General features: G+C 35.3%; 1 protein-coding gene across 13 annotated transcripts in view; it reads right to left on the reverse strand.

Moving 5' to 3' along the window:
- Positions 1–701: 701 nt before the first annotated feature.
- Positions 702–27,730, reverse strand: part of ACBD5 (acyl-CoA binding domain containing 5) — a gene marked incomplete at its 5' end in the record, with an annotated part of 41,049 nt that continues 14,020 nt past the window's right edge. For 4 of the 13 annotated variants that reach the window (XM_081060037.1, XM_081060035.1, XM_081060041.1 and 1 more), the window contains 9 exons: positions 702–2,604; positions 7,284–7,393; positions 8,078–8,110; positions 14,280–14,479; positions 17,676–17,943; positions 19,753–19,859; positions 20,659–20,862; positions 21,898–22,032; positions 27,081–27,195. In XM_081060037.1, the coding sequence (XP_080916163.1) occupies positions 2,592–2,604; positions 7,284–7,393; positions 8,078–8,110; positions 14,280–14,479; positions 17,676–17,943; positions 19,753–19,859; positions 20,659–20,862; positions 21,898–22,032; positions 27,081–27,195 (1,185 nt within the window). In that variant the 3' untranslated portion in view covers positions 702–2,591. Of the gene's footprint in view, positions 2,633–7,283; positions 7,394–8,077; positions 8,111–14,279; positions 14,480–17,675; positions 17,944–19,752; positions 19,860–20,658; positions 20,863–21,897; positions 22,033–26,952; positions 26,986–27,080; positions 27,196–27,730 lie in introns of all 13 variants that reach the window. The other 9 variants (XM_081060036.1, XM_081060040.1, XM_081060033.1 and 6 more) reach the window with 3 other exon arrangements.

The following is a 27,730-nucleotide window of genomic DNA, read 5'->3' on the forward strand; positions in this document are numbered from 1 at the left end:
GAAGTCCTCTTTCGTGAATGTCTTTAGTTGCACTGTCATGGCTGCCTCAATGTGCTGAATCGATTCAAAATGTTTCCCCTTCATGGTCAGTTTGACTTTGGGGAAGAGCCAGAAGTCGCACAGTGCCAGATCTGGTGAATAAGGTGGATGAGGACACACTGTAATGTTTTTATCTGACAGAAATTGCTGTACCAAAAATGATGTGTGACATGGAGTGTTGTCATGATAGAGGATGAAGTAAAGACACTCATGAAAGAGGACTTCCAGAACTGCTTCAGAAGTGGCAAGAATGATGGGATAAGTGAAGGGGAGTATTATGGGGGGGATTAATGGCAATGTGTCTTTTACTGTAATACATTTTTTATTTAAACATTCACCATATGTTTCAATCACTCCTCATATTTAAGACATCGGATTAGGGTGCACTGAATGGCTGTGGGAAGCTGTTTGTTTGGTATAAGAATTGAAACTAAGATTTTGACTGGATCAGTAACATCCCCAACTAAATAACTAAATGAGTTAAACTTCATCCCAGGTTCTGATATTTACAAAATATATGTAATAGCATGGTTTTATTTTGAAAGACGCATGATTCCTTTCTATGAATTCCTACTATTTATTCTCATTTAATCCTTAATACATATATATGTGTATATATAAAATCCATGTACTTCTAACACTAGCAAATAATAAAAACCATATCATTTCTCATTAACCTTTTATTTTTAACTTAGTTTTACAATAAAGAAACAGAAAAGAAGATCATTAAAAAAATACCATAGCTGTCGATTTAAAATTTTAAGTGAGGTTCTTGTTAAACAAAGCAGTAACAGTATATATTAACTTACATCTTTACTTGTACATATAGGAACTGTGTGTAAAGTGCTTTTCAAACTATAAAATAAAACTTTGGAATAGGATACAAATGGTTATCCCTAAGAGTTAGTTACCTCCGACTGCTTGTAATGAATCACAACTGCTTACATTCTTAATCTGCATTTTATTTCCCACCATTTTCTGATACCCAATATCTAATTTTTTAAAATAATACCTGATCCACAGGTTTAAACTTTATTTTTTACATATAATTCAGTCGTTTCATTTTTATTCCTAAATACATAAAGGAGAGTTTTAAAAAGCAAATGTTAATAGATCCCTTTAGACAGACACATTTTAATTAAGATGGGATTAAAAAAACAAACAAACATGTTATATGAAAGAAAAAAATAAGGAAGAAAAGACTCTTGGGAAAAGCAAATTGCATTCTTATAGTGTTTTCTTTAGGCAAACAAAGAACCACTCTCTATACTAGGGGTCGATTAGTTTTTCCTATCGAAAACGCTCTGATCATATAATACTAAACTCAACATCATACCTACCAAGAATGCTTAAAAAGTATTCGCTATAAGCCTGTGAATCAGAGACATCTTTAAAGCACAAGGTACATCTAAATGAGCAGAGAGTTTTTGAAGGTATACAGGAAGAATATTTCCAAATAAAGCTTTCAAGGATCTAAATAACAGTCTTCTTTTTAGTTTGAATGTGGGAGGTGGGGGAGAGACACAGTTACGTTAGTTGGGTATGCCTTATAGAGAAGCATATAGCCTACTAGCTTGCAAATCCTTTGACTACCCCGATGAAATAGATATTTTTCAAATATTATACTCTGAAGGAAAAACAGGCACTAAAGAGGTTAAGAATCTAGTCTGTGTAGTTTACCAGTTGCAGAAAAGTGATTTTCATGTTTCCTTTTTGACCTTTGTAAAAACAGTATAAATAAGTTTTTTCATGTTATAGTTCAAAGCACCCTATGAAGCAGAAACAAGTTAAAGACAAATTATTACAAAGGAATAAATGTAAAGGATTGAATACAAATCTTATGAATGATCTACAGGCTCAGAATAAACTTTCACACCTACTTTATCATTTGCACAAGCAGATTATGCCCACCCTGTGAATCATTTGTAAAAACTAAGCCTCGTATTTAGGGCTCTACTTTATAATAATGATGTCTGAACATTAAAATCAGAGCTCTGAACGCCCAACAAAGATTATGAGCAGCCCACAAAGTGGATGTGGAGAAGATTCTACCAGCAGTTTTCTACTCCTTGGCATGGCAATTCAGTGACTAACATATAAAGCCAATTTCATCTCATTTGAAATTAACTCCTGGTTTGTATTCTTTCTCACATTTAATTTAGAAAATTAAAAATACCCAGTTATAAATCTGATCTCATTATCACAACTGTACCTAAGGAACTTATATTTCTCTATGGGAGATAATCAGGTAAACATGTTACCAAACAATAATCAATAATTTATTGTCCTTCAAGTTCAGGGTAAGGTAAATCTATGTACGCTATTTATAGCCTAGTTGAGATTAACTATTCAAGTATCAGCAATATTAGTCCTTAAAATGTTATCATTTGTGTAGTGTAAAATAGATATGTATATATGTACGCAAACCAAACTACTGGACAACAAAAAGAAATGTAATCATCACAAACTAAGATTTTCTTGTGAGCTCCACAATCCATTTCATTCTGAGGTCATCCAGCCCAGTAGTCTTCTTGAGTAAAATAGCATTTTCTTCAGTTCAGTTTTCTTTAAAAAGAAAGTAAAAACCAATTTCCTATGAATAGAAATGCAACCTGAATATAAAACACATCCCACATCAAAGAATTCTCTAAATGATAACATTATCGTGATATTCAATTTCAAAATAAAACCACAACATTACAAATAATCCTTATGAAATTACATCATGTGACTTATAGCTCAATAGGAAAGATCCAATTTCAAGTGCTGACATTATCAAATGGTTTTTAATAAATAATTTAAATGTATATTCCTCCACTTGTAGTTTCTAAATTCTCATCCTTTCCTAGTCGGTTAGTCCGCAAGTCAGATTTTTGCAACTTATTCTGCAATCTTTTCAAAATGACAAAGCTGTGAAACAAAAAAAGCTTAATAAAACTACAAAAGGTTGATAGATGTACAATCTGGGCTACCCATTAAATCAACAGATATTATGTATCTGCTGCTTTTCAGGCAATGTGCCGGGTACTGGGGATTCAAACATCAATGAGGCAGGTTCTCAAAAGAGCTCTAGTTTAGCTGAGGGCTGGGGGAGGGGGGACATACAAACCAACAATTCAGATATGTATACCTTGCCGGTTTAAATGATAGCAACGTGAATGAGCTCTCAGAGAAGGCGGGCTGCTTGGCACGAGACAAGTCACATGATCTGAGTTCTGGGAAATGTCCCACACCTGTAAAATCTCTATCTCCTCCTCAGGATGCCAAAGCGCCTACAACTGTCTCATCACACATTCCTCTCTTCCGTAGAAGTGCTCTTCTGCAACCCCTTGGCAGGAGCGATGAGATTTTAAATAATGGGATCATTCCTCATCCTCTGTAGAAATCTTCTTATGTAGACCTCCTTGGTAGGAGTAACATTTTAAATAATCAGATCAGTGTTCACATAACAGAAGGAGATCACTCAGGACATGAAGAAAAAATGCCCTTGAAGCGACAGAATTATGGATGGTTCGAAACACTAATGCCTGAGTGAGGTTTTAGCTGGTATGTTAGCAGGAAGGTACACCTGAACAGTTAGCAAATTTATCAAGAACCCATGTGATTCGGATTACTACACAAGGTCCTTTGCAAATTTACAAAAAAGTACACAACTTGGGTCTATGAACCCTGATCTATCTATTACAACAGGGAAATAGAACACACACAAATCACTATTTTCAGAACTTTAGAATGTTTTTCAGGATCTTAATGAGGTCTTTCTCTTGTTTTTTAAAAAATTAACTTGTAAAATGTGGGGTACAGTGTGGTAAGAAAAGTTACAGAAAGGAACAGATAAGAGAACGGAATAAAATCCTGCCTTTGCCCCAGCCCGCTGCTCTAGCCGTACTGCGGGGCTTCTCCTCATAGCTCGAGCCTGCCTTCCTGAGTCAGGCCCATCTTCCCCAGGCTCCAGGTGAAGAATGAGTCTCCTGAGATCCTCCCCACCCCCATGCAGTTTTTACTGATGACCTCTCTAGTGAGAGCTCACTACTTCCAAGGAAACTGTATGACAGCCAATTTATGAATCTGGGCAGACTGATAAAGAAAAGGAATAAAGAAAAAGTAGATATAGAAATAGTAGAAAAGTAGAAATAGTAGTAATAGATTCAGAAAAAGTAATAGATTAAGAGCTGTCTTTTGGACTTCATAGGTCTGCTTTCAGTATTTAACTCATGGATAATTTTCACAGTCGACTATCAGGTTAGGTAACTGGGGAGAGATGGCACCACAAAAGGCTATTCAGGGCCTATCTTTCAAGAGGTCTGCAGGTGTTGTTCTTCGTATCACATAGAGAAAGAACGTTTTTCTGATCCACTGCAGAGATATGAGAAATCTTTTACTTTTACATTTATATTCTCCTATACTGGAAAAAAAAAATCAAGCAGTGGACCCTAAGTATTAATGTCAAAAAAAGTTTTTTGAAAGCTTACCACAAAGAGCCACTTATCTTACATATGCATAGGACTACTTTAGCTTGTCTGTCTGTGTCAGATGCATATTTATTAGATAAAATGAAAGCTTTTCCATGTCATGTGGTACTTCAGTTTGCCATCCTGCCAACAGTGGGCATTCAGCCATGCATTTAGCACGTATTTACTGAAAGCCTACTATGGCCAGACACTGTACCAGGATAGGAGGTACAGGATGGTCCCTATTATGAGTAGGGCACACCCTCTTCTGCCCACACTTTTCCCATCCTAACAGGATTTCTAGATCTTTTCCTTCATCTCTAACATAGACTTGTCTCCTCTAAACCATATATGTACTCTGCTCTCTAATCTTCATTCCTGTGTCAGATTAAAAACTGTTAAACCCTCCCAGATTAAAAAACACCTAAATCCCCTTAAGACCAAAATTTGTTTCCAATATAGCTCTATCTCCAACAACAGTTCATTTGTTACATACATAAGCAAACAATACATAAAAACACCGTATCTCATCAAAATGCAGTTGTGCAATGCTAAGTAATTTGCAATTTGGAAGGACTAAACACCTAACATACAGTGGAAAATTTGATAAAGATTCAATAACAACAAAGCAGAAAAATTTAAATAGTAAGGTACATTAAAAAAAAATAATTTTAGGGCCGGCCCGGTGGCTCAGGCAGTTAGAGCTCTGTGATCCTAACTCCGTGGGCCAGTGGGCTCTCAACCACAAGGTTGCCAGTTCAATTCCTCGAGTCCTGCAAGGGATGGTGGGCAGCGCCCCCTGCAACTAAGATTGAACACGGCACCTTGAGCTGAGCTGCCGCTGAGCTCCAGATGGCTCAGTTGGTTGGAGAGCGTACTCTCAACCACAAGGTTTTGAACCCCGCAAGGAATGGTGGGCTGCGCCCCCTGCAACTAGCAACTGGCAAATGGACCTGGAGCTGAGCTGCGCCCTCCACAACTACTGAAAGGACAACAACTTGAAGCTGAACAGCACCCTCCACAACTAAGATTGAAAGGAAAACAACTTGACTTGGAAAAAAGTCCTGGAAGTAATACACACTGTTCCCCAATAAAGTCCTGTTCCCCTTCCCCAATAAAATCTTTAAAAAAATTAAATAAATAAAAATAATTTTATAAAAATTGCAATTTTTTGCTGACTGCTGAAGCAAAGTACAGTTTTGTTTTTCAGTCTTTAATGAAGTAACAAGCTGCTCCAACCTTGAGCATAAAATAAATTATTAACCAAAGTAAGCTTTAGGGTTTTTTGTCTTATGTCAAATTTCTCTTCCCTCCAATTCCCTATTTTGTACATAGGAAGCACAAAAGGGAACCCAGAAATGCATTGCGAAATCTGTAAACACCTGCCTTTAGTGCCACTGTTCCCTGTAGCTTATATCTAGTATTACTACGTGTTGGAAAAAGCTTTGGTTCTTTTTCCCTCCTATTGTTTCCTATTATCAGGGAAATCAGAATTTAAAATACTGTACAGCATTAAACCCAACCATCACAAGAGAAATGTAAAATGTGTGAAAGAAGAAAAGAATGAATTTAAATTAAGGTCTACATCTTAGGTGAAATGGCACATACACACGTGGATTAGAAAGGAGTAGTATTTACAATACTGAAAAAGCAACTTATGCTTCTGAAACACTATTAAGTTTTTTTCAAGTGGGCAGGTATAGTCCAGGAACATTAATTTACCAGAAAACTTACTGAGTTCATTTATGAACATAAATTAAACTGTCTTAACATAAGCAGAGAACAAAGAAGACTGAAACAATTCACCTAATGTCACAGGTCTTTCATTTTCTCTACTACAATATATTATAATACCGTACATAGCACCTACACTAATGTGCTGAGAATCCCTTCTATATCAGAGAAGGGTAAATGTTTGGCTTTGCTTTTGTTATCACATGTATTAATTAGAAACTTGGGTTCTTTCGTACAGGAACAACATACCTGAAATCACTTAACTGTTAGATTTTTAAAAATGTGTTTCTACTCACATTTTTAAAAAAGCACTTAAACTCTTATTATCAAATACCCTATTTCTTTTCCCCATCTGTGTTACTTAAAGGGAAATGGTGACAAAACACCAAAAACATAATCAGTGAGGCCATCATTGAGGTAAACAATTATGGAAAGTAATTCAGTTTACATAGTGTCCAAAAATATGCTTTAAGAATTTTCTTGAATCCAAGAATTTTGGCCTCAAGTTATTCCCAACTTAGACAATCTCAGAATACTTTCAAGGACTCCAATCTATTATTCTCAGGCTTATTTATCTCCTGGCACCCTAAATTGGAATTTCTCGCCCTCAAATTAGAATAATCCCTATTTCTAGACATAGTCAACCACCAGGTCGAACATTTTCTGAAATGTCAATGTCTATATTTCAAAGGTATAGAGAGCATCCTAGCAACCCTATCCTTTCAAATTAGCAAAGAGCCCAAAATAAACATCAGACTTTAAGAACATCGTTTCCTCATAAGCCAAGAAATGTAAGCCTATAAGCCTTTTCTTGTTGTTGCCCAAATCAAAGATGTACAAATCCATCAGATGCTCTTAAGTGAAAACATCTGAAATCTAACGAGTACTTAGAAATCCACCAGATACCATTTCCAAGGTAGTTTCAATCTCAGCATCAATATAGAATGTTCAGTGTGACAATGTATCTTTAAAATTGGACCTATCCCTTTAACTGCAGCTGAAAGCTCTGTCTACTGTAGGGTTTACACACGACTTTGAATGATAAAACTACAGTATTACCTTCTCCTTCTTTGATAATATAAATGCACCAACCATTGGGCGATAAAAGGCCATATGATAGCAAAAGTTAATGCACCAGGAGACATCTCGAAGGGCCACCAAGATGGTCTCTGAGAAAATAAAACAAGCTGATCATCAGTCTATTACATAGTGCATGTATAAACTTAAAAACACACAATTCATAATTTTGAAAATATATAACTAATAATAAATCTGCTAAAGACAGGGAGATATTCTGTATTTCAGAGCATAATTTAGTAATTGGACTTTTGGGAGTACTACGGACTTAAAAAACACACAAAACAAACATATATATGTGTGTGTGTATATATATATATATATATATATATATATAAATATATGTGTGTGTGTATATATATATATACACATATATATTGTTTTCAATTATAGTGGACATTCAATATTATATTAGTTTCAGTTGTACAACATAGTAATTAGATATTTATATAACTTATGAAGTGATACCCCCAATAAGTTTAGTACCCACTTGGCACCATACATAGTTATTACAATATTATTGACTATATTCCCCATACTGTACTTTATGTCCCCGTGACTATTTTGTAACTACCAATTTACACATCTTAATCCCTTCACCTTTTTGATCCTGCTCCCCAATACCCTCCTATCTGGTAACCATCAGTTAAAACAAATATATTTTTAGCTTCAGAGGTTTACAGGTAGATTCACTTGGAATACTCAAGGACCTCATAAAATCTAATTGTAGCTTATTTGAAACACCAGCACTTAGATTTAAGAAGAGAATTTCTTACCTGTACGGGAGACTGTAATGTTGATGATTTTGCCTATAAATACAAATGAAAGTGATTTAGCTTTGACAAATGCAAAAAAAAAACAAAAAAACAAAAAAAAAAAACCCAGTAATTTTTCAGTTTCCTATCTTAAAAAAACTGAAACATTAGTTTATTCTCTTTCTCTGCTAATTATGCTTCGATTATCCTGAAACCCATATTGACCAAATGACAAGGTCCCTAAAATTACTAGTCAAATAAACACCTCTGGCGTTTTATGTTTTATAGTTCAAATTTTAGAAAATTATCAAAATAAAACCTCAAATTAACCTAATCCATTACTTTTTTTATATTCTTATTACTTAATCAAGTTTTCTCATTAATTCTGGTAATTTCCATACAAACTACCAATTTACAAACAAACATTTGAGAACTACAGTCTTGATTATCAATTAAAATTGGAAAGATTATGTAAATAATATTGAAAGATCTGTTTTGGAAATTCATGTGAAGTTATAGCAGAAGAGGTATCAAATAAGCTGTTACTGTTGTAGGTTTTTATTTTTTTAGTTCTCCCAGCTTTATTAGACGTAATTGACAAAACTGTATATATTCAAAATATACAACTTGATGACTCAATACATGTGTATATTGTGAAATGATTACTATAATCCAGTTGATGAACACATCCCTCACCTCACACAGTTACCTTTTTTGGGGGGAAGGGGTGAGAATTGCAAGTTTTTTAATGAGGAGTATAAACTCAGCAGAAAAAATTCAAACTAATTTAGGAAACTCAGATTCCAATTTGGCTCATCCCAAACAAGTTTCCTGAAACTAGGTGTTAGAAATTCATTACTCCAGTTTTCTCCATTTATTATAACTTTAGAGAAATGGTATGAAGATTAATGAGATCATTCATTCATTCAATAAATATTTACTGAGAGTTTACTACATACCAATCACTATTCTGAGCATTATAGATATAACAGGGAGCAAAATAATAGAAATCGCTGCCCTAATGGAGCTTATACTCTAATGGAAGGATACAGATAATAAAAGGAAAATAAAACAGGGAAGGAAGATGGGACATGTCAGAGGAGGGGAGGCTTGGAAGCAAGAGTGGTCAGGGAAGCTTTTGCTAACATCTGAGCAAGGACCTAAACAAAGAAACACTGTAAACTATGTGGCTGACTGGGGAAACAGCATCCTGTACCGAGGAAACAGCAACTGCAAAGACCCAGGTAAGAGGGAGCCTGCTATCAAGTGTGTGCGTGTGTGGCCCAGTACGACTATACCTTACAGGTAAAGCTAAGTTAATTTCCTCTAGATGTTGCAATAATCCTTCAGACCATTAGGGTGTTAAAGAAGTTACAGTTCTAGTATATTCAAGTTGCAAATGAGGAAAGAATCTAGACAAAGTAATGATTTTTATGATATTAGTTGTAATAGTACCTTGTAGGCCTAGCAATATTTAACTAAGAGATTTACCTTAATGGCACTTCTCCAGACTTAATGGAATAAAGGGGAGATTTACAAAATTGGGCTCCCAGGTATCTGATGACTTATTTAAGGTCACATTAGTCTGTCATTTAGAATGGAACTTGAGGTGACCAAATCCCAGTGTTATGACACAACTACTCTTCATTAATGTAGAGACTACCAATAAATACTAAGATAGACTCACAACTAACAAATGGAACTGTTGGTGAATTTTAAGTAATAAATGGTCTCGAAAAGCAAATGAAGAGTCCCACTGCTTATACTTAAGAAGTAACCGGCAGTAATGCGTGATTAGCAGTATCATCTTTTGCTTTAATGATATTTACTCATACATACTGTTAAAGAAAAAAATTCAATGACACTTGTTAAAGGCATGGTAAGGAAGATTTTACTCAAGGGAGCAGGGGCTATCACTGTAAGTACAGGGACCACTGTAGTGGGGGAGAGAGATTAGGCCCAATTACCAGTAGAGCAGGGGCAAGTGGGAATTTACAGTTAAGAAATAGGGTGGGGGCCGGCCCGGTGGCTCAAGAGGTTAGAGCTCCCTTCTCCTAACTCCGAAGGCTGCTGGTTCGATTCCCACATGGGCCAGTGGGCTCTCAACCACAAGGTTGCTGGTTGAATTCCTCGAGTCCCGCAAGGGATGGTGGGCTCTGCCCCCTGCAACTAAGATTGAACATGGCACCTTGAGCTAAGCTGCTGCTGAGCTCCCAGATGGCTCAGCTGGTTGAAGCCCAGGCTCTCAACAACAAGGTTGCCAGTTCGACTCCCACAAGGGATGGTGGGCTGCGCCCCCCTGCAACTAGCAACGGCAACTGGACCTGGAGCTGAGCTGCGCCCTCAAAAACTAAGACTGAAAGGACAACAACTTGACTTAGAAAAAGCCCTGGTAGTACACACTGTTCCCCAATAAAGTCCTGTTCCCGTTCCCCAATAAAATCTTTAAAAAAACACACACACAATAACAGAATGCCTTTAAAAAGAAAAAGGAAAGAAATAGTTCAGTGGATGGAAAATTATTAAGAGGGAACATCAGGAGTAGGGAGATTAAGGGAGATGCTGGCTAACCCAACCTAACAGGATTCTTGCTAAAAACAGCCGAGGGTGATTAGATATCACCTGGGAGATTGTGGAGGATGAGGAACCTAATCAGATACTGAAGGTAGGCAGTTCTTGTTAAACTGAGTTAGCAGGGTTTTTGCTAAAACTGGATTCTCTAAGGAAGACACGAGCAGATGGGCCTAAGTGAAGGTTTAGGAGCCTGACTAAAGTTTGGTCAAGCAAGAAATCTTTGTCAATATCAAGTAGTTTTCATGTAGCTTTTATATATTTAGAAATTCTATTATCATTCTAGTGCTAGATTAAAATAAAGATTACTAAATTTTTTGCTAAATCACTTTGAAGGGAAAATTCTTACATAATAGCAACCATTGCGAAACAAATCAAAGACAAAAAATTATTTAAGTTAGGTCTTCCCTAAGGCTGTGAACTTCCTTAGGGAAGAAAGCAAACTGTTTTACCATTCTTGTTCTCGTCATCATCTCGTGTGATGACAATACTTAAGTGCTTAATATGTTCTAGGCACTGTAGTAAGAATTCTATTTTATTCTCTGAACAAGCTTATGAGGTAGGCATTAATATTTCCTTTTCTAGATAAGAAAAGTAAAGCACAGAAAAATTAAATAACCTGACTCAAGATTGGATAGTAAGTGGCAGAGCTAGGATTTGAACACATGTAGTTTGCTTGAAGGTCTGCTACACTCTGCTACTTCCCTTTTCATTTTTGTGTCCACTGCCTAGAATAGTATCTGCTATGTGGCCAGTTAACAAATATTTATTGAGAAAGTAAATTTAAGGAGCTATTTTACCAAAAAAAAACCACCCAGAATAATAATACATCTCAAGCAGCTTACTGATGTGGAAACCATGTTGCATGAGAAATCAGGAAACTTGAATTACAGACCTGGCTCCGCTATTAATATGAAAGCATCTTCTCAGTATCTCAGCTTCTTCATCTGCTGAACTAAGGATGTTGGACTAAGTTTCCTTCAGTTCTACGACCTACTGCTATCCTACCATCAATGTATTTCCTTTATTTATGCAAATTAATCATGCAAAATTTAATGCATACGAATGAATTCTACAAATTTTAAGGTGAAAAGTCCCAATATGTCAGAATTTCTTCAAAGCTTGTTATATGTAAGACAAGAGTGAGAAAGATAACTTCTTTAAAAAAATCGAAAGGAAAGGGATTAAGAAATATAGATTGGTAGTTACAAAATAGTCATAGGGATGTAAAATACAGCATAAAGAATACAGTCAATAATGTTACAACAACTATATATAGTCCCTGGGGGTACTAGATTAATCAGGGACATCACTGCATAAATTATATAAATATCCACTGTGCTGTGTACCTAAAATTAATATAAATTAATATAATATTAATGTCACCTATATCTGAAAAAATAATTTTAAAAAATCAAAAGAATTTTTAGCAGAATTTAGATACATTAGACATTAGATACAAAATATTCTTTAAAAAAAAAAATCACGGAACAAGAAAAGAAAGATTACCAAAACAATAATGTTCAACTAATTTAACAAATGAGGTTTCCGGCATGGGTTAGCTCTTTTTGCTTCCTTTAGATAGTTCTGTACTAATCAAGTGATTGTTTGAGGGGATCATGGGCCTAAATTTCTCAAGCTAATATAGAATAAAATTTTCTTACTAATGAAAGATACAAATAAAATAGTTTGATATCAACAACCTACACTTACTTGGACAAACAAGATAATGTCATTTATTTAAGGCACTATTCTTTTTTTGGGGATTCATATTTGTCAACAATTTATTTTTTAAAAAGGAGGAGGGTCCTGGAGGTGCAGGGAGAAAAGGCACTGTTCTTAATCTCTTTTTCATTACAAGTCCAGTGGAAGGCAACAAACCCTCTCTAAAAATGCAAAATCAAACAGAAATTTACATATTATTTTAGGGTGTTCACACTCTTGAGAGTCTACAGATTACTAATCTAAGTGATATTAATAATAAAATATAATTGAGAATCACGGACATACGTATAATTGAGAAACCTTGTGATAATCTGAGTAAGTTAAAGGGTAAGATATTTACAACGGTTGTTTAGAAAGCCTACAGTACTAGTTTCTTCACATATGAGGTGCAATCATAAAGTACGGTGAATGTTTAAATAAAAAAATTTATTACAATAAAAGACACATTGCCATTAATTCCTCTCAAAATACTCCCCCTCGCTTCAATCACACTTATCCCATCGTTTGATGCCACTTTCTGAAGCAGTTCTGGAAGTCCTCTTTCGTGAGTATCTTTATTTGCACTGTTGTGGCTGCCTCAATGTCCTGAACAGATTCAAATCATTTCCCTTTCACATTCATTTTGCCTTTGGGGGAAGAGCCAGAAGTCGCACCATGCCATATCTGGTGATTAGGTGGATAAGGACGCACCGTAATGTTTTTATTTGACAGAAATTGCCATATACCAGAAGTGATGTGTGTTACAGAGAGTGTTGTCATGAGGGAGGATGAAGTAAAGACACTTATGAAAGAAGACTTCCACAACTGCTTCAGAAATTGGCAAGAACGATGGGATACGTGTTTTTGAAGCGAGGGAGAGTATTTTGAGGGAGATTAATGGCAATGTGTCTTACTGTAATACTTTTTTAAATTTAAACATTCACCATATCTTTTGATCACACCTCATATATCTATATTTAACGTATTCATCTTATAATGAAAGCACATTTTCTTTGATTAATCCCTACAAGTTCTTCTTAACATCTGCTACAGCGTGGTGCTTGGACGTTATATCACGTTTGAAGCTAGGTCAGACAGCAAGGCCAGTCGTCTCATTCTTTTCTCCAACCAACACTACCCAAGGAGGAATGAGTCGGGGGCAGATCACTAGTAGGCATTTGAAAGCTCTGCAGCTGAGTCCAGAGATTTTCACAGCCCAGTCAAAACTGTGAACCAGGCTGAATTGTCCTTTCCTATGACCCCCTCTTCCCTTCTTTCGGGATGTTCTCCGGGTGCACCTGCCTGGCTTTATTCAGCACAGGAAAGCAATCTGCCACAGCACAAAGGGCACTGCCCTCATTTGCATGATGTCTAGGTTCTGCTTGAGTTTCTGCAACAACAAGCTGTGCTGCCTTTTCAAAGGCTTAATACCTTTGATCCTCCAGGATTAAATAATAGTGGAGGTCAAATATAACTCCACACCACTCTCTGGCTTTCAAGTTTTGATCCTAAAACTAATTTACACTAAAAAATTAGTAGCTCAATATATCATCTGTACAGTATTTTAAGAAGAAGTCAAGATAGAGGACAAGGATTCCAACAAAAAAATGACTCTCTAATGATGAACTCTAGGGTATTAGGTACGGTCTCTTTATTAGTTCCTCAAATTGAACTATTTAAACAGCTCTTATTCTTCTAACACCAAGCAACTTCCTCGTTCCTCCAGAATGGTACTGTGAATTTTACACTCTGAAAATTTTCTATGCCTTAAATTGGCATTTAGCTTTTGGGTCTTTTCTTAAGCAATATTTTCAAAAGTACTTGTAGGTCCTATTTATTTTTTTAAAAAATCATTAAAATACACGACTTGTGTAAATCTGATCAATACAGATTACACACTGTTTTACAGGATCAACAAGTAGAAGGCAAGACAAATATAGACGCTTACCTGGGACGCCGTTAGCGTTTCCAGTTTGTGAAGTCTCTGCAGGACATTCTGCATGTCCTCCTGCAGTCGCAAGAGCACGAGAGCAATCTGCTCGTTGAGGCTGCCTCGCGTCCCTCGGTCGGAACCCCAGCGCTCCCCGTCACCTCCACTTCCCACTTGCCAACCCTTGGTTCCTTCGCTCAAATGTTGCATCCTCTGCCCTATTTTAAGAGAGCGAAACAGGTTAGTTGTAAATTAGTGCTATGATAGTAGAAATAGCGTGTTTTATTCATTTTCCTCTGTTATTTCTGAGATCTAAATCTCCAAAGTGGAATGGAGGCAATCTCAGGAAGTGCAGAAAATAAATTATTGAGATCAAAGAGTACATATGTAAACTTCTATTTATACTGATATATTCTTAGATTTTTTTCCCCCAAAGGTTTTATAATGTACCTAATGTCCTAGTACATGACTAAATGCGTATAATTCACAAACAATACATACATATTCTGGGTGCATTCCCCCCAATTTTTTACTAAACAAGGTAACAAGACTGAAAAAACTTGAAGACTTGTTTCTTTAGAATATTAAAAGCTACACTAAATAGCTGTATTTTCCTTTTTGGTTATTGTAAGCCTCCCAAAATGTTTTGAAATGCTTTTCTTATCATAAATTCCATTACACTTATAGAGATATTGAAATCTCATTACTTTTAAGATTTTGTTGTATATCCATCCATTCTTTTTTCTACGCATAGACTTATAGAATTGGCATTACCCCTTATACATGATTTTGTATCCTACTTTAAAAAAAACACTGTAAACCTTTATCTGCAACATTAAATTTTATTCTAAAAACATTGAAACAAACTCCCTAGTAAGATATGAAGTAATTTACTTGATCATTCTCCACTTCTGGATAGTCTGCAAGATTCCAAATTTTTGCCATTACAAAAAACACTGCAATGAATGTCTTTGTATATGAGTATTTGTCCAAATCTCTGCTGATTTCTTTAAGACAGATTCAAAATACTGGGTCAAAGGATAACAACTTGGTCAAGGTTCTTAATGAGTGTTGCCAAGTTTTTCTCAGAAAGGCTGAAACAGTTTTATCCTGCAGCATATAAAAGGTAGTACCATGTGACCCTACCCTCGCAGAAATGGAATAGTGCATGTTTTTACATTTACTAATATAATGGGTTTCTTTAATTTTAAATAATAAACAGGCATTTATCTACCTCGTTGCCATTTGGCATTCTGGAACCCTATAGCAGCAGCATTGCTGAAGCTGAACTGGTATTAAGCAATGTTTGGGCTTGTAAGAGAAACATAACGAGCTGTTTGCCAAGTTAAATCCCCAAGAGTACATTGAGGTGCTTGCTGCCATTTTTAAGAAAACTACTACTTTTATATCAAAATGAAGTAAATTTTGAAGTGGTCCTTGGTGAAAGGACCACTTCAGCTATTGGTATGGAATTTACATGGTGGGGTGGAGAGAGTGGGAAATCCAGTTTGAGGCTGTTTTTTCCTGCATCCTTAAGAGCTTGAGATACTCTATGAAGGCCTATCAGTGAGTACTGACAATGCTAGAGAATTATTCCTGTCTCTGCTTACTTTACTACCCACTTTAAAACCAGCCTTCACAACAGGATTACTCAGACCATTCCCACGTTACGCTAATCCCCACCTCCAGTCACTATCTAAATACCCTATTTTTTCCCCCTCAGAGCACTGATCACCATTTGCAACATAGCTGAACTATTTATTTCTTCACTGTCAGCTCCCCTATACCAGAAGGTAAGCCGCACTGAAGGAGGAGCTTTGTCGTCTCCTCTACAGCAGCTCTAGGACCCAGAACACAGCCAGACAAAGAATAAGGGCTCAGCATTTGTTTACACGAAGCTCCCAAAGCTTAACTTTCAGGGTATGCCACTTGCATGGGTCCCTGAGATTGCTGGAAGTTGTAGCACGTTGTAGGTTGGGTGAAGTCAGGATGTAAATAGGATGCCTTTCGTATAAGCAGTTTTGATAAATTGCCTAAAGAAAGGGACCTGAATTCAAAGCTCTAGAAATATGCTGTGATCTTCCTTCTCTTAACTAAATATTCACAATTCTGTTTGTGTTCAAATGGTTATTTTTTAAACTATAATTTTCTTAATCCCATTAATTCTTTTTTTTTCCCTGCCATGCCTTAAAATTTGCTTTATTTTGTGTAGGTTTTTTAAACTAGATACATAGACAATCCCTTAACATTTTATGACCTCATGAAATTAAACAGGGGTTTTCCTTTTTTTTCAGGTGTAAATTATAATCATTAGATATTTATAAATACTGTGAAATGATCCCCACAATAAGTCTAGTTAACATCTATCACCATACACGGTTCCAGATTTTTTTTTTCTTGTGATTAGAATTTTTAAGATCTACTCTCTTAGGGAATATAATCAATAATATTGCAATAGCTACGTAGGGTGCCAGATGGGTACCAGACTTATGGGGGAGGTCACTTCCTAAATTATTTAAATGTCAAACCACCATGCGGTACGCCTGAAACTAATATAAAATAACATTAACTGTCAACTGTAATTGAAAAATAAAAAGATCTACTCTCTCAGTAACTTTCAAATATACAATACAGTATTATAAACTGTCATCACCATGCTGTACATTACATCCCATGAGTTATTTATTTTATAACTAGAAGTTTGTACATTTTGACTGCCTTCTCTCATTTTGCCTACCCTGCAACTCCTGCCCCCTTTCCACCTCCGGGAATCACCAATATGTTCTCTGTTATCTACAAGTTAGGTTTTTGTGTTTGTTTTATTGTTTAGATTCCATGTAAGTGAGATCATATAGTATTTGTCTTTCCATTAATTCTTTTTTGACAATACCTATTCATTCCTTACTATAAACAATTATAAATTACTTACTTTTCTTCCCATTCAACTCTATTCTATTACCTCATCACATTACTATTTTTAATGTTTACCTTTGTATTGTTACATGTTCTTTTATGTCTATTATTTGAATTGTCAGATTTAAACATCTTTTGACTTAAGTGGGGAAATGTGGAAGAAAAAAAATTCTAATTTTTACTAATAAGTATAAAAATATCAGCATAGTTGGAGCAACTGGTAAGTGATTTTTCAGAGGGGTGATAAAACACAAACTAGGATACCTCAAAAATTTGCATAAAAGATGTAAACATAGAAATGTTCTCCCCCACGCCTTCAGAGAACACACTACTCTGCCTTGTTCAATCAAAGGTAAGAATCAGACACAAAGAAAAACGATGTTATATACGGTTAATTTTTCACATTCCCTTTGCAGATTGATAATTCTAATACCACTCCTACCTAGACACTCTGTTTCACTAATCAGATTATAAAGATCCAAAAACACAAGTAATACACACCTCTCCCTCTTCTGACATTGGAGAATTCCTCATTTTCTCCACCCCGTTTCTCTCGGTGTGGGGCCCCACTGTCACTCCTGCCATCTTCTCCTCCATGCTTTATTTCACCTTTTCCTTTGACTGCTACCACCTGCATATCCCCGACAATGCCCTTCCCAGGAGGTACCCGAACATCTTCAGGAAAACCACAATTTTCCAAGGGCTGATTGGGATCACTACCCAAGTAATATCGAAATGGTCCATTGTTTGATGTAAAGCTGTCTAAAGACTACAAATGTAAAAAAATTAGTTAAAAGCTACAAACATAAATTATACATCACAAAGTTTTCATGATAATAAAAGAATTAGTCTTCATAAAATATTTTTTCAGTTTATAATAGAAAATACTACTTTTCTAAAAAATTTCTTCAATTAATATTCTGCCTCCTACATGTAAGGGAGAAACGGGAAATGATTCATTTATGAGGAAACAATTGAGAAGTTATGGCAATGTATTGTTCTCGTGAGTCAGTCATTTGTCCAAGGAACATTTAAATAAGTGTCTAAATTAAGGAGAAATTTAAAAATGGGGAAATTAATGAGAAAAGGAAATGTTCTAATGGTAATAGGCAAACAAAAAATGTGATCTTAGTTGTCCACAAAAAGAACTTGAAAAACACCTTGATTCCCAAGGACTCCAAAATTTATCAGAGAAATTAAAAATATTTTTAAAAGAACCCACCTAGGTAACCTGTAGATGACAACCTATAATTAAGTTAGACTTGGTGAGGATGGTGATGTGGTAAGGCTCTGGTATCCTATCTAAAGAAGGTTTCCTTCAGGAAGGGATATCTGCATCAGGGTTCACAGGATATGCAAGCATTAACTTGGTGAATGGTGAATTACATTCTAGCAAAATGAATGCCAAGATGTTGGTGCTGGTGGAGAGAAGCGGAAGGGACTAGACATATTAGAGGAACAGAGAGAAGGCCCCGGTGGGTATGAGCAAAGCCCAAACAGGACAGCGGTATCAACAGCAGCCAAAAAGATAAGTAGGAGTCAGATCAGGCAGAACCCCATGAAAGATTTTAGTCCATTAACTGACTTACAGAGAAAACAGGAGCAAACCTAGAATTTAGCACCCAGATGTTTACTGAGATTAACCCCTATCCAGTCCTTTTTCACCAACCTTCGTCAACTAAATCTTCTTAAAAAGAGAAAATAAAAGGAAATCTGGATTTTTATCCCTTTTCATTTTTGATTAATTTCAGCTAATTCTCAGTTTAGCCTCCTTTCCATTATTCTTCCCATCTATGCTAGTCATTTGTGTTTGACCTTAGAAAGTATTCTGTTCATTCGTGTGTTTTTAAAATTTGAGAAAGTTAAGAGGTAAATTTAATTACATCATAAAATTTTTTAAAAAGGGAAACACAAAAAGAAAAAATTAAAATCATTACTTCAGGCAGGCAAAGGATAAATGATTTTCTATAAGACACACATGAACGATATTAGAACAGGGGTGGGGAAATAGTAGGGGAAAAATACAAAACCACCAAACATAAATACAGCTGTCAAAACCACCCCTAGCCATTATAAGAAAAAGTTGTCAAAGCAAGAAAAAAAAATTCACGTACTTTTAACAATTTTTTCAAATGTTAGCTTCCCATATTGAATCTCAATTAACTGAAATTTGAAAAGTATTTCCACTCAAAATTTCAGTTCAATGTATTAAAGTCAATGTGAAAAACAGATTCGCTTGAAGATTAATCAATTTTTTAATGTTTATCAATGTTTCAGACATACGGACTAGCACAAAGAGTTTTCCTTCTGCTTCCCCATCTCACTTTTCCCAGAATATTTATAAATATAAATATATTGTAAGTTATCATGTAACATTTAAATGTTATTTTTTGAATATTCAGGAATTCTACATACTTTTTAATTCACAAGAACTAATTTGAAATACAAATGTTTAAACATTTTAGAGGTATGTTTTCAAAGTGATGAACAACATATACATCTGCTATTAACAGAAGTTATGTACCGAATTCTGACATACCACTTTGAAAACTTACCAATTAAAAAATGTCATTTTTACCTCTTCTTGTCCAAATTGCTCCATGGAATCACAGTAAACTTCACTGTCTGAATCACTTGTCAAATGCTGAATTCCTGAAACATCTTCAACATGATCATCATTTATATCTAAATATGAATAAATAGCCAGGTAGAATAATTATTCTCTAATTGAAGAAATATGCATTTATTCAATTTTCAAAATGTATTAGCTCTACACTATTTTCATACTGGGAGACAAATTTGATTTACCAAGCCATACTTTTTTCTTTTAACTTAACAAAACTTTAAATTTAGTTGATAAATTTCATTTGAAAAGATTACAAAATATTTTATCATAGAATTATACAAAGACTGTCCAGATCAAACCTTGCAAAACTTAACATTATAAGAGAAAACTGACAATCAGCTAGGAGGTCTAAATTTAGATGCAAGTATTCAAGATTGGTTGTTAGATGAAGAAATTATATTTCTTGGTTTCTTGGCTGTATTGCAACAATGTTAATAATTCACCATATACATATTATAGGCTCACCCCTACAGCCCTAAAATATGAAAAGAGTACAACTTATCTTGCTGATTGGAGAACAAAGGTATCATATAATCAGAGGTTTAAATTAAAAGGAACATGAGGAATAAAAGTAAAAATTTCAAAATTTTATTTTAAAATGCCACACACACAAAAACAACTGAAAAATCACAGAGTAAAAATATAGTATAAAAAAATTATTAATACATTTCTTTCGAAGATATATTAATAAAACCTCCTAATATTAACAAACCTTAAGATATTACCAAATAAGTGGTTTTTAAACTCTAAATTTGCTGCTAAACATTCTGAAATTATTAAAAGAATATTTTATTCACAGGGAAGAGGCTATATTATTATTCACAGGGAAGAAGCTAAGTAATCATTATGGGAGAATACCTTGATGAGTGCAGACAGCAGTTTTGTCAGGTTCGTCCAAGTTTGCATCTACAGATTTCATTTCTTCAGCGCTGCTGCCACTCGGGGCAGAACTGGCATGAATATCACACTGTACATCCTGAATAAGGCTGTCTTCATCATAGCCATTAGTCACAACGATTTCCAAATTCTCATGGTCTGTGGGTTTCTTCACCATTTTCTTATCTTTTATGTAAAAATGGAAAAATTCATAAAAGTCCACGAGGTCAATTTCTGTATATGATGTTCTAATGTTAAGTAGTTGTTTCCCCAACCTACCATAATTCCTTTGAAGGGTTTCCTACTTAGATCACAGAGATGGGGTGCTCCTAGAAGAGGGGTTTTTTAATATGCTGAGGGCTCACCCAAACTGTGGTTTCAAAACTGCTTCAGTTCCCTGTGAATTTTCTCTCTTTTAAGAGAGAATCTCTCAAGGACTTGACATTCCCTCAGCATAGGCAAATTGTTCTATGAGACCCAGCAGTACAAAAATAGCCAATAAAAACATCCTTCAAAGAAGGTATTATCACACCTTAACGGAACTTGAAGGCAAAACTAAGTTGTGCAGTTTGTTTTGGTGTTATTCTGCCTCCCTTTTCTAAAACAGTCTTCCCCAGAATTACCAGAACTCTTACTAATAAGGCCCCCCTTACTACTAAAGCCCCTCTAAGCAGCATCCCATGATTCCAATATTCCCTCTTCATCAAAAGTTCTGCCTGTATCCTATTCTCAGGATTCTATTCTTGACAGGATATTCAGAGTTTAACTTGTCTCCTATTCTTGGTAACATATATTCATATTGGAAACAATACCTTAAATGAATATATTTGTTTTTTTATTTTTTTGCTTTTCTTTTTTTAAGGAGGGCGCAACTCACAGTGGCCCATGTGGTGATCAAACTGGCAACCTCGGTTTTATCAGCACCACGCTCTAACCAGCTGAGCTAACCGGCCAACCCAAATGAATGTATTTCTAATGCAGCATTTCAGGCATTACATTTGGAGGAATGGCCTAGTCTCGTTAGCTTTCAACTGCTATCTATTCCACCTATGAGTAAGGCTGGCTGTCCCTATAGTAGAGTCTTTTGGTCCACAGCAAACCTGATTACAGGGTCAACAGCCCACATCCCACTATACGCATACAACACCAAATCAGCCAAACTTCTCCATATCCTTTTGTCTTATTTAATGTAGAATTATTAGCCCATCATCCAAAGATTACCATTATCACTTCGTTCTGCTTCTTTCACTTCTTCTTGGGCCTCTTCTTCCTCAGACTCAGCTCCACTATCACTGCTTTCAGCTTTACCATTAACAGTTTTGGCATTTGGAGTAGAAGTTAGAACATTACCAAGATCTAAAATATGAAATGACCATTTAATCTCTAACGCTATAACATACAATAATGCTATAATTTACAACACTATAATTTACAATAACTAGTAAAATAATTTTGAAGAAAAAAGTTATAATCTGATATGTAATTAATAGTATTCTTTTGACTATAAATTATATAAATACTAGATAAATTAGTTTCAATTAGTTTACAACAAAATGATAAAGCAATCTTAAAACCTTTCTGAACAATGCAGAGGATAAATTATTTTTAGTTAATATCAATCAAAATAGTAAAGTTAGAGATGAATTATCTTTATAGATGGTAAATGAAGATAGTTGCTATACGCTAGCATACTAAAAGTATAAATATAATATTTTTGGCCCTAACAACAGTCACCTGTCAATATTATAGGTGGACTATATTTAAACATTTAAAAAAATCATTTTATAACCTTTAAGGCTTCAGGTGCACAACTTATTATTATGTCTTTATAGTTAAACTTAAAAAAAAATCAGTTAATGCTATTAATCACTTTAAAAGACAACTGTCTATTGCCCAAAGTCATACTTTGAGAGTAAACACATCAGAGCTTTCCCAGCGCTAACATGCATAGGAATCACCTGCGATCTAGTTAAAATGGAGATTCTGAATCAGTAAGTCTGGGGTGAGCTAAGATTCCGCCTTTCCATAAAGCTCCCATGTGATGCCAATGCTGTTGGTTACTTGACCACATTTTGAGATACAGGGAATTACATTCCCACAACTCTTTAAGATACTAAACGCCTCCTAAGTGGCTACTGGCCCAAAACAGTGGTCCTTCCTCCATAAGCTTTTGGGCTTTATTTTCACTATACAAATGCATTTTGGATGCTTCCCTGCATCCCAAACAACATAATAAATTTCAAAATCTCTGTATATCTTAAACAGTCAGGCCTATATTCTTATTTAAGTCTACCTAACTAATGGAACAAAAGACTACAAATTCAACTCTTATATAACGCATTGTGTTCTATTCTCACTTAGAGAATCGTGGTTGTTTTTGAATCTCTCTTACTTTCCCCCGACAACCAGAATAAAATAATAACAATAAAACAAAAACGAAAACAAAAGCACGCACCACCCACAGATATCTTCAACAAAACTAAGTAACAGGGAAACCTCATCAAACGCTTCCCTCATCAAATGGATAGCTGTCAAAAACTACTTAACAACAGCAAAAACAGCATCACAACAGTTCTGTGATGAGTTGTAGAAAGCATAGAGAATTACTAAAAAGCCCTACTTCACATCCAAAAATCAATTAATGTGATATACCATATTAATAGACTAAAAGACAAAAGCCACAATTATGACAACAGATGCAGAAAAAGCATTTGACAAAATCCAACACTCTTTCATGATAATAATGCTGAAGAAATTAAGAATACAAGAGAATTTCTTCAATTTGATAAAGGGCATCTATGAAAAGTCACAACTAGTCTCCATACTTAAGGCAAAAAGATTGAATTGTGTACTCCCAAAATAAGGAACAAGACAAAGATGTCTGCTTTTACCATCTCTTTTTAATATTGTACTAGAAGTTCTAGCCAGGGCAGTTAGGCAAGGGAAAAAAAAAAAGATTTAAAAATCCAGATTGGAAACAAAGAGGTAAAACAACCTCTGTATATGACATGCTCTTCTACATAGAAAATCCTAAGAAATCTACAAAAAATTATTAGGACTAATAAATAGTTTGGCAACGTTGCAGGATACAAGGTCAATATATAAAAATCAACTGTATTTCTATAAGCTAACAAATCAAGCCAAAAATAAAATTAAAAAACAATTCAAGTTACAAAAGCCCCTAAAAGAATTAAATACTTACTACCGAGTTTCCCCGAAAATAAGACATAGCTGGACAATCAGCTCTAATACGTCTTTTGGAGCAAAAATTAAGACCTGGTATTATATTATTTGTTATGTTATGTTATATTATATTATACGTGGTCTTATACTATAGTAAAATAAAACCAGGTCTTACATTAATTTTTGTTCCAAAAGACGCATTAGAGGTGATTGTCCAGCTAGGTCTTATTTTCGGGGAAACATGGTAATACATTTGAAAAAAGGTATAAGAATTATACACTGCAAATGGCAAAATGTTGAAATTAAAGATCTAAGTAAATTACTTGGAAGGCAATATTGTTGTGATGAAAATATTCCCCCAAATGATCTATAATTCATTGCAATCTCTATCAAATTCCTAGCTTTCCTTTTTTTGCAAAAATTGACAAGCTGATTCTAAAATTTGTATGGAAATGCAAGGGATCCAGAATAGTTAAAACCATCTTGGAAAAGAACAAAGTGGGACAGTTCCTACTTCCTGATTTCAAAACGTACTATATATGTCTATTCTGAAAAAGCCTATGTGACACAGCTACATCCTACATCTGTTCTCCTGGGCCTAAATGACTATTTTGAAAAAAAGCTTTATTAAAAAAAAGTCAACCCCACGCATCTTGGTGGTGGAGCGGCCTCCAGTGGACTCTTCTGCAAATGGGCTACGTGGCCTAGAGCCTGGGTCCCCCCCCACGCACCCGTGATCGTGTGCGGAGGAGGCCCGCTAGGAGTCGCTGCCGAGGTTTCCACAAGCAAGAGCACGGCAGCCATCCCCTCCAGCAGATCGCCAGCGGCCACCTACAACTACTAGTACCAGTGGCGCCTGGGTTCCACTTCCAGTGGAACAGCTGCTTTGGAAGTGCTGAGTACCCTGGGGAAGCCACCTCCCATCACCCCGGTCTCTCCAAGGCTGACCCGGGTCACTGACGGAAGAGCTTCTGTTTTGGGAAGTCCACTCTCCCGTTTACGGCCAGTGATGGGTGTTCCCAGAGCACTCGCCACCTCCCCAGATCTCCAGCAGCATGATCACCTATGACCCGGCTCGGGAAGCCACAAGGAAACAGGGCTGTTGGCCAGTCCAGCAAAGCCAATGCTGGGCCCCCATCCTGAGCGGCTTCCAGCAGCCACCAGACTTCCAGGGGCAGTAGGCTCTGTTGAGACCCTCCCCCCTCCCCTCCTCTCTACCCCTCTCTACCCTTTTCCCAACCCCGCCCCATAGACTAGGCCAGCTGCAGCAAGCAGAAGCAGTTGGGTTCTTTTATACCAAAAGAGCAAAACACCAAAATGGAAGTTGAGAGAGAGCATCGCTCTTTACTATCCAAGCCACACACAAGCCTTCCTGTCACCCATAACCACGTGCCTTGCACTAAGTGGAAAATAAACCAAAGCACTAGCACACATACACACAAAAGTCAAGATTGCAAACTGTCTTGCAATGTGGCGCTATCTTACAAAATTGCTAACACCCATCAAATACCCATATCCTTTGATCCAGCAATTAACTTTTACATTATTTCTTACAGATATCCTTCCACATATGTAAAATGACATTTGTATACGGTTAATTTCAGCAACATGTTCTAAAGATTAGAAGAGGAAACAATCTAAGTGTATATTAAAATGGTACAGGTTAAATAATGCTACAAGTCCATATCCCTTACCACCCTTGGATCCAGATATGATTCGAAATACAGAATTTTCTAATTTTGCAAAGGTCATACATTATATATACTGTATATTACATACATGCATAGATATACTGTATATACTGTAACATCTTCAACAGAGTCTAGGCAGCTCTCAGTAAAAAAAATTAAGATATTGGTAGCAAAGCATGAATAATCACTAGATAGGATAAATAAAGACTTAAAATAGCTTCATGTCATTTCAGGTCAGGGCTTGCTCCTCAGTTCATGTCAGGACAAGTTTTGCTGCCAAATGAGTTACAAAAAAACACAACGTTTCTCAAGCTTATTTAATTTTTCAATTATACTTAAGGGATGTGGACCTGAACCTTTATTATTATTATATTGTTATTCATTCTTCCTTGTTTTTATAATTAGTTGTTTAAACATCTGGCTCTGGCCTGTAGGCTGGACACTACTAAAGCAGGTCCAGGCTTATTCCCCTTTGCACCCTAAAAACATGCTTTATACAGAGAAAACACTTAATACTTTTTTGATTGAATAAGCATGAATAAGGAAGATTATCTGATCACATCTGACTTCTCTAGGCAAATCAGATATCGAGAGTGTGGTACGGAGTATGCCCAGTGAGCAGTCACTCTCAGTTACTACGGCAGACACGTCCTGGAGGCCTCATGAAAGAACACGATGATGGCTGAGCTGAAACACTGTAATTTCCATCAATTACTAATAAGATGCCTTTTAAGTAGGGATGACAGAAAAAAAAGGGATACCATATGTATCAAAACACATACAATTTTCATTTAAAATGACTCTATGGGCTCATTTCTAAAAAAATTTAAAAAGCAAATGATTACAGTTAATACCAGCAAATGTGTATGTTATTTTCAACTCCTGCTAGTATGTTAAAGATAGACCTTTCAATTCTTTACTGAGAACACGAAAACAGAATTCTAAAAAGAGAAACCAAGCTAAGTAAATTCATTGATGTCTTATTTTAGCTTGCTAAACTACAGTTAAACCATACTATAAATGTGTCACTTTAAAATCAGCTTAGAAAATTATTTCAGCCATAGTATTGCTAATATAATTCATTAAGCAAAATAGAAAATATAATCCATCAAAATAAAACTATGAATTCTGTTATAATTTTGAATGTACTAAGAGAATCACTTATTATGTCGCAGTAAGTTAAGGGTTCAAACTTAAGGGTTCATAATATTATTGAACTTTATACAATGTGTTTGCTTAGATTTAAAATGCTGAGTGACAGGAAAAAGACAAAAACAAAAGAAACAAATAAAACAGAAAGAAAACTCTTGAGTGACAAGCTTATAAATTATATAAATTTGAGCAGAATTCTTTGGCATGTAAATTTTAAACAAAATTTATACATGGATTTCTTTATTCCTACCTTCTAAGTATTTAGAGATTTTCTCCAGTCGGACTAGCATGTGAAATTAAAAAGAAATTAGACATATAAATATAACACATGCATAATATATCAGTTGTTGAATTTAAAATGAAGTAAAACAGTCCAACCTGAAGTTAAATCAGAACTTCTGCCACTCTTTTTGTCCTCTACAATTTCATAAAATGGGCCTATGACCTGTAGCAATTCTTCAACTTTCTCAGTCATCGGCATAGTTTCAAGAATCTATAATCAAAAGAAACAAATCTTGTGAAATCAAAAACTATTAATCTGATCTATATTAGTATCAAATAATACAACATTTATAATTTAAGTCTTGATAACTGTGAGACATGAGATTCATTGATAGACTCCCAAAGTATCTATATTAATTACATACTTAACATATATACCCTTCTAGAAAAGTTTCAAGTATATTAAAGATTTAAAAGTGTTTTCATTTTAAAGGCTATTTCACATAAGCTTCATTTGCAATTTTACACAATAATCTACATATTATGCATTAAAAACTAAGGGCACTAAGTTCCATTGAAGGTGGCGAAGTAGATGCACACATTTTAAAAATGTGTACTACATATCAAATATTTTCTTTAATTCAAATGACGACTAAAGCAAAATAAAGACACTTAATATTTGGTTACCTGTAAAAAAATAAATAACTAAGCACTAATGTTAAATAAAATAGAAAACTATGGGGTTAATGTAAATTATGTCTGTTGTTTAATACTATGGTATTGTTCTTAAAAGGGCACAAAAGTAG

Source organism: Rhinolophus hipposideros (assembly GCF_964194185.1).
Source record: "Rhinolophus hipposideros genome assembly, chromosome: 1".
Classification (NCBI taxonomy): Eukaryota; Metazoa; Chordata; class Mammalia; order Chiroptera; family Rhinolophidae; genus Rhinolophus; species Rhinolophus hipposideros.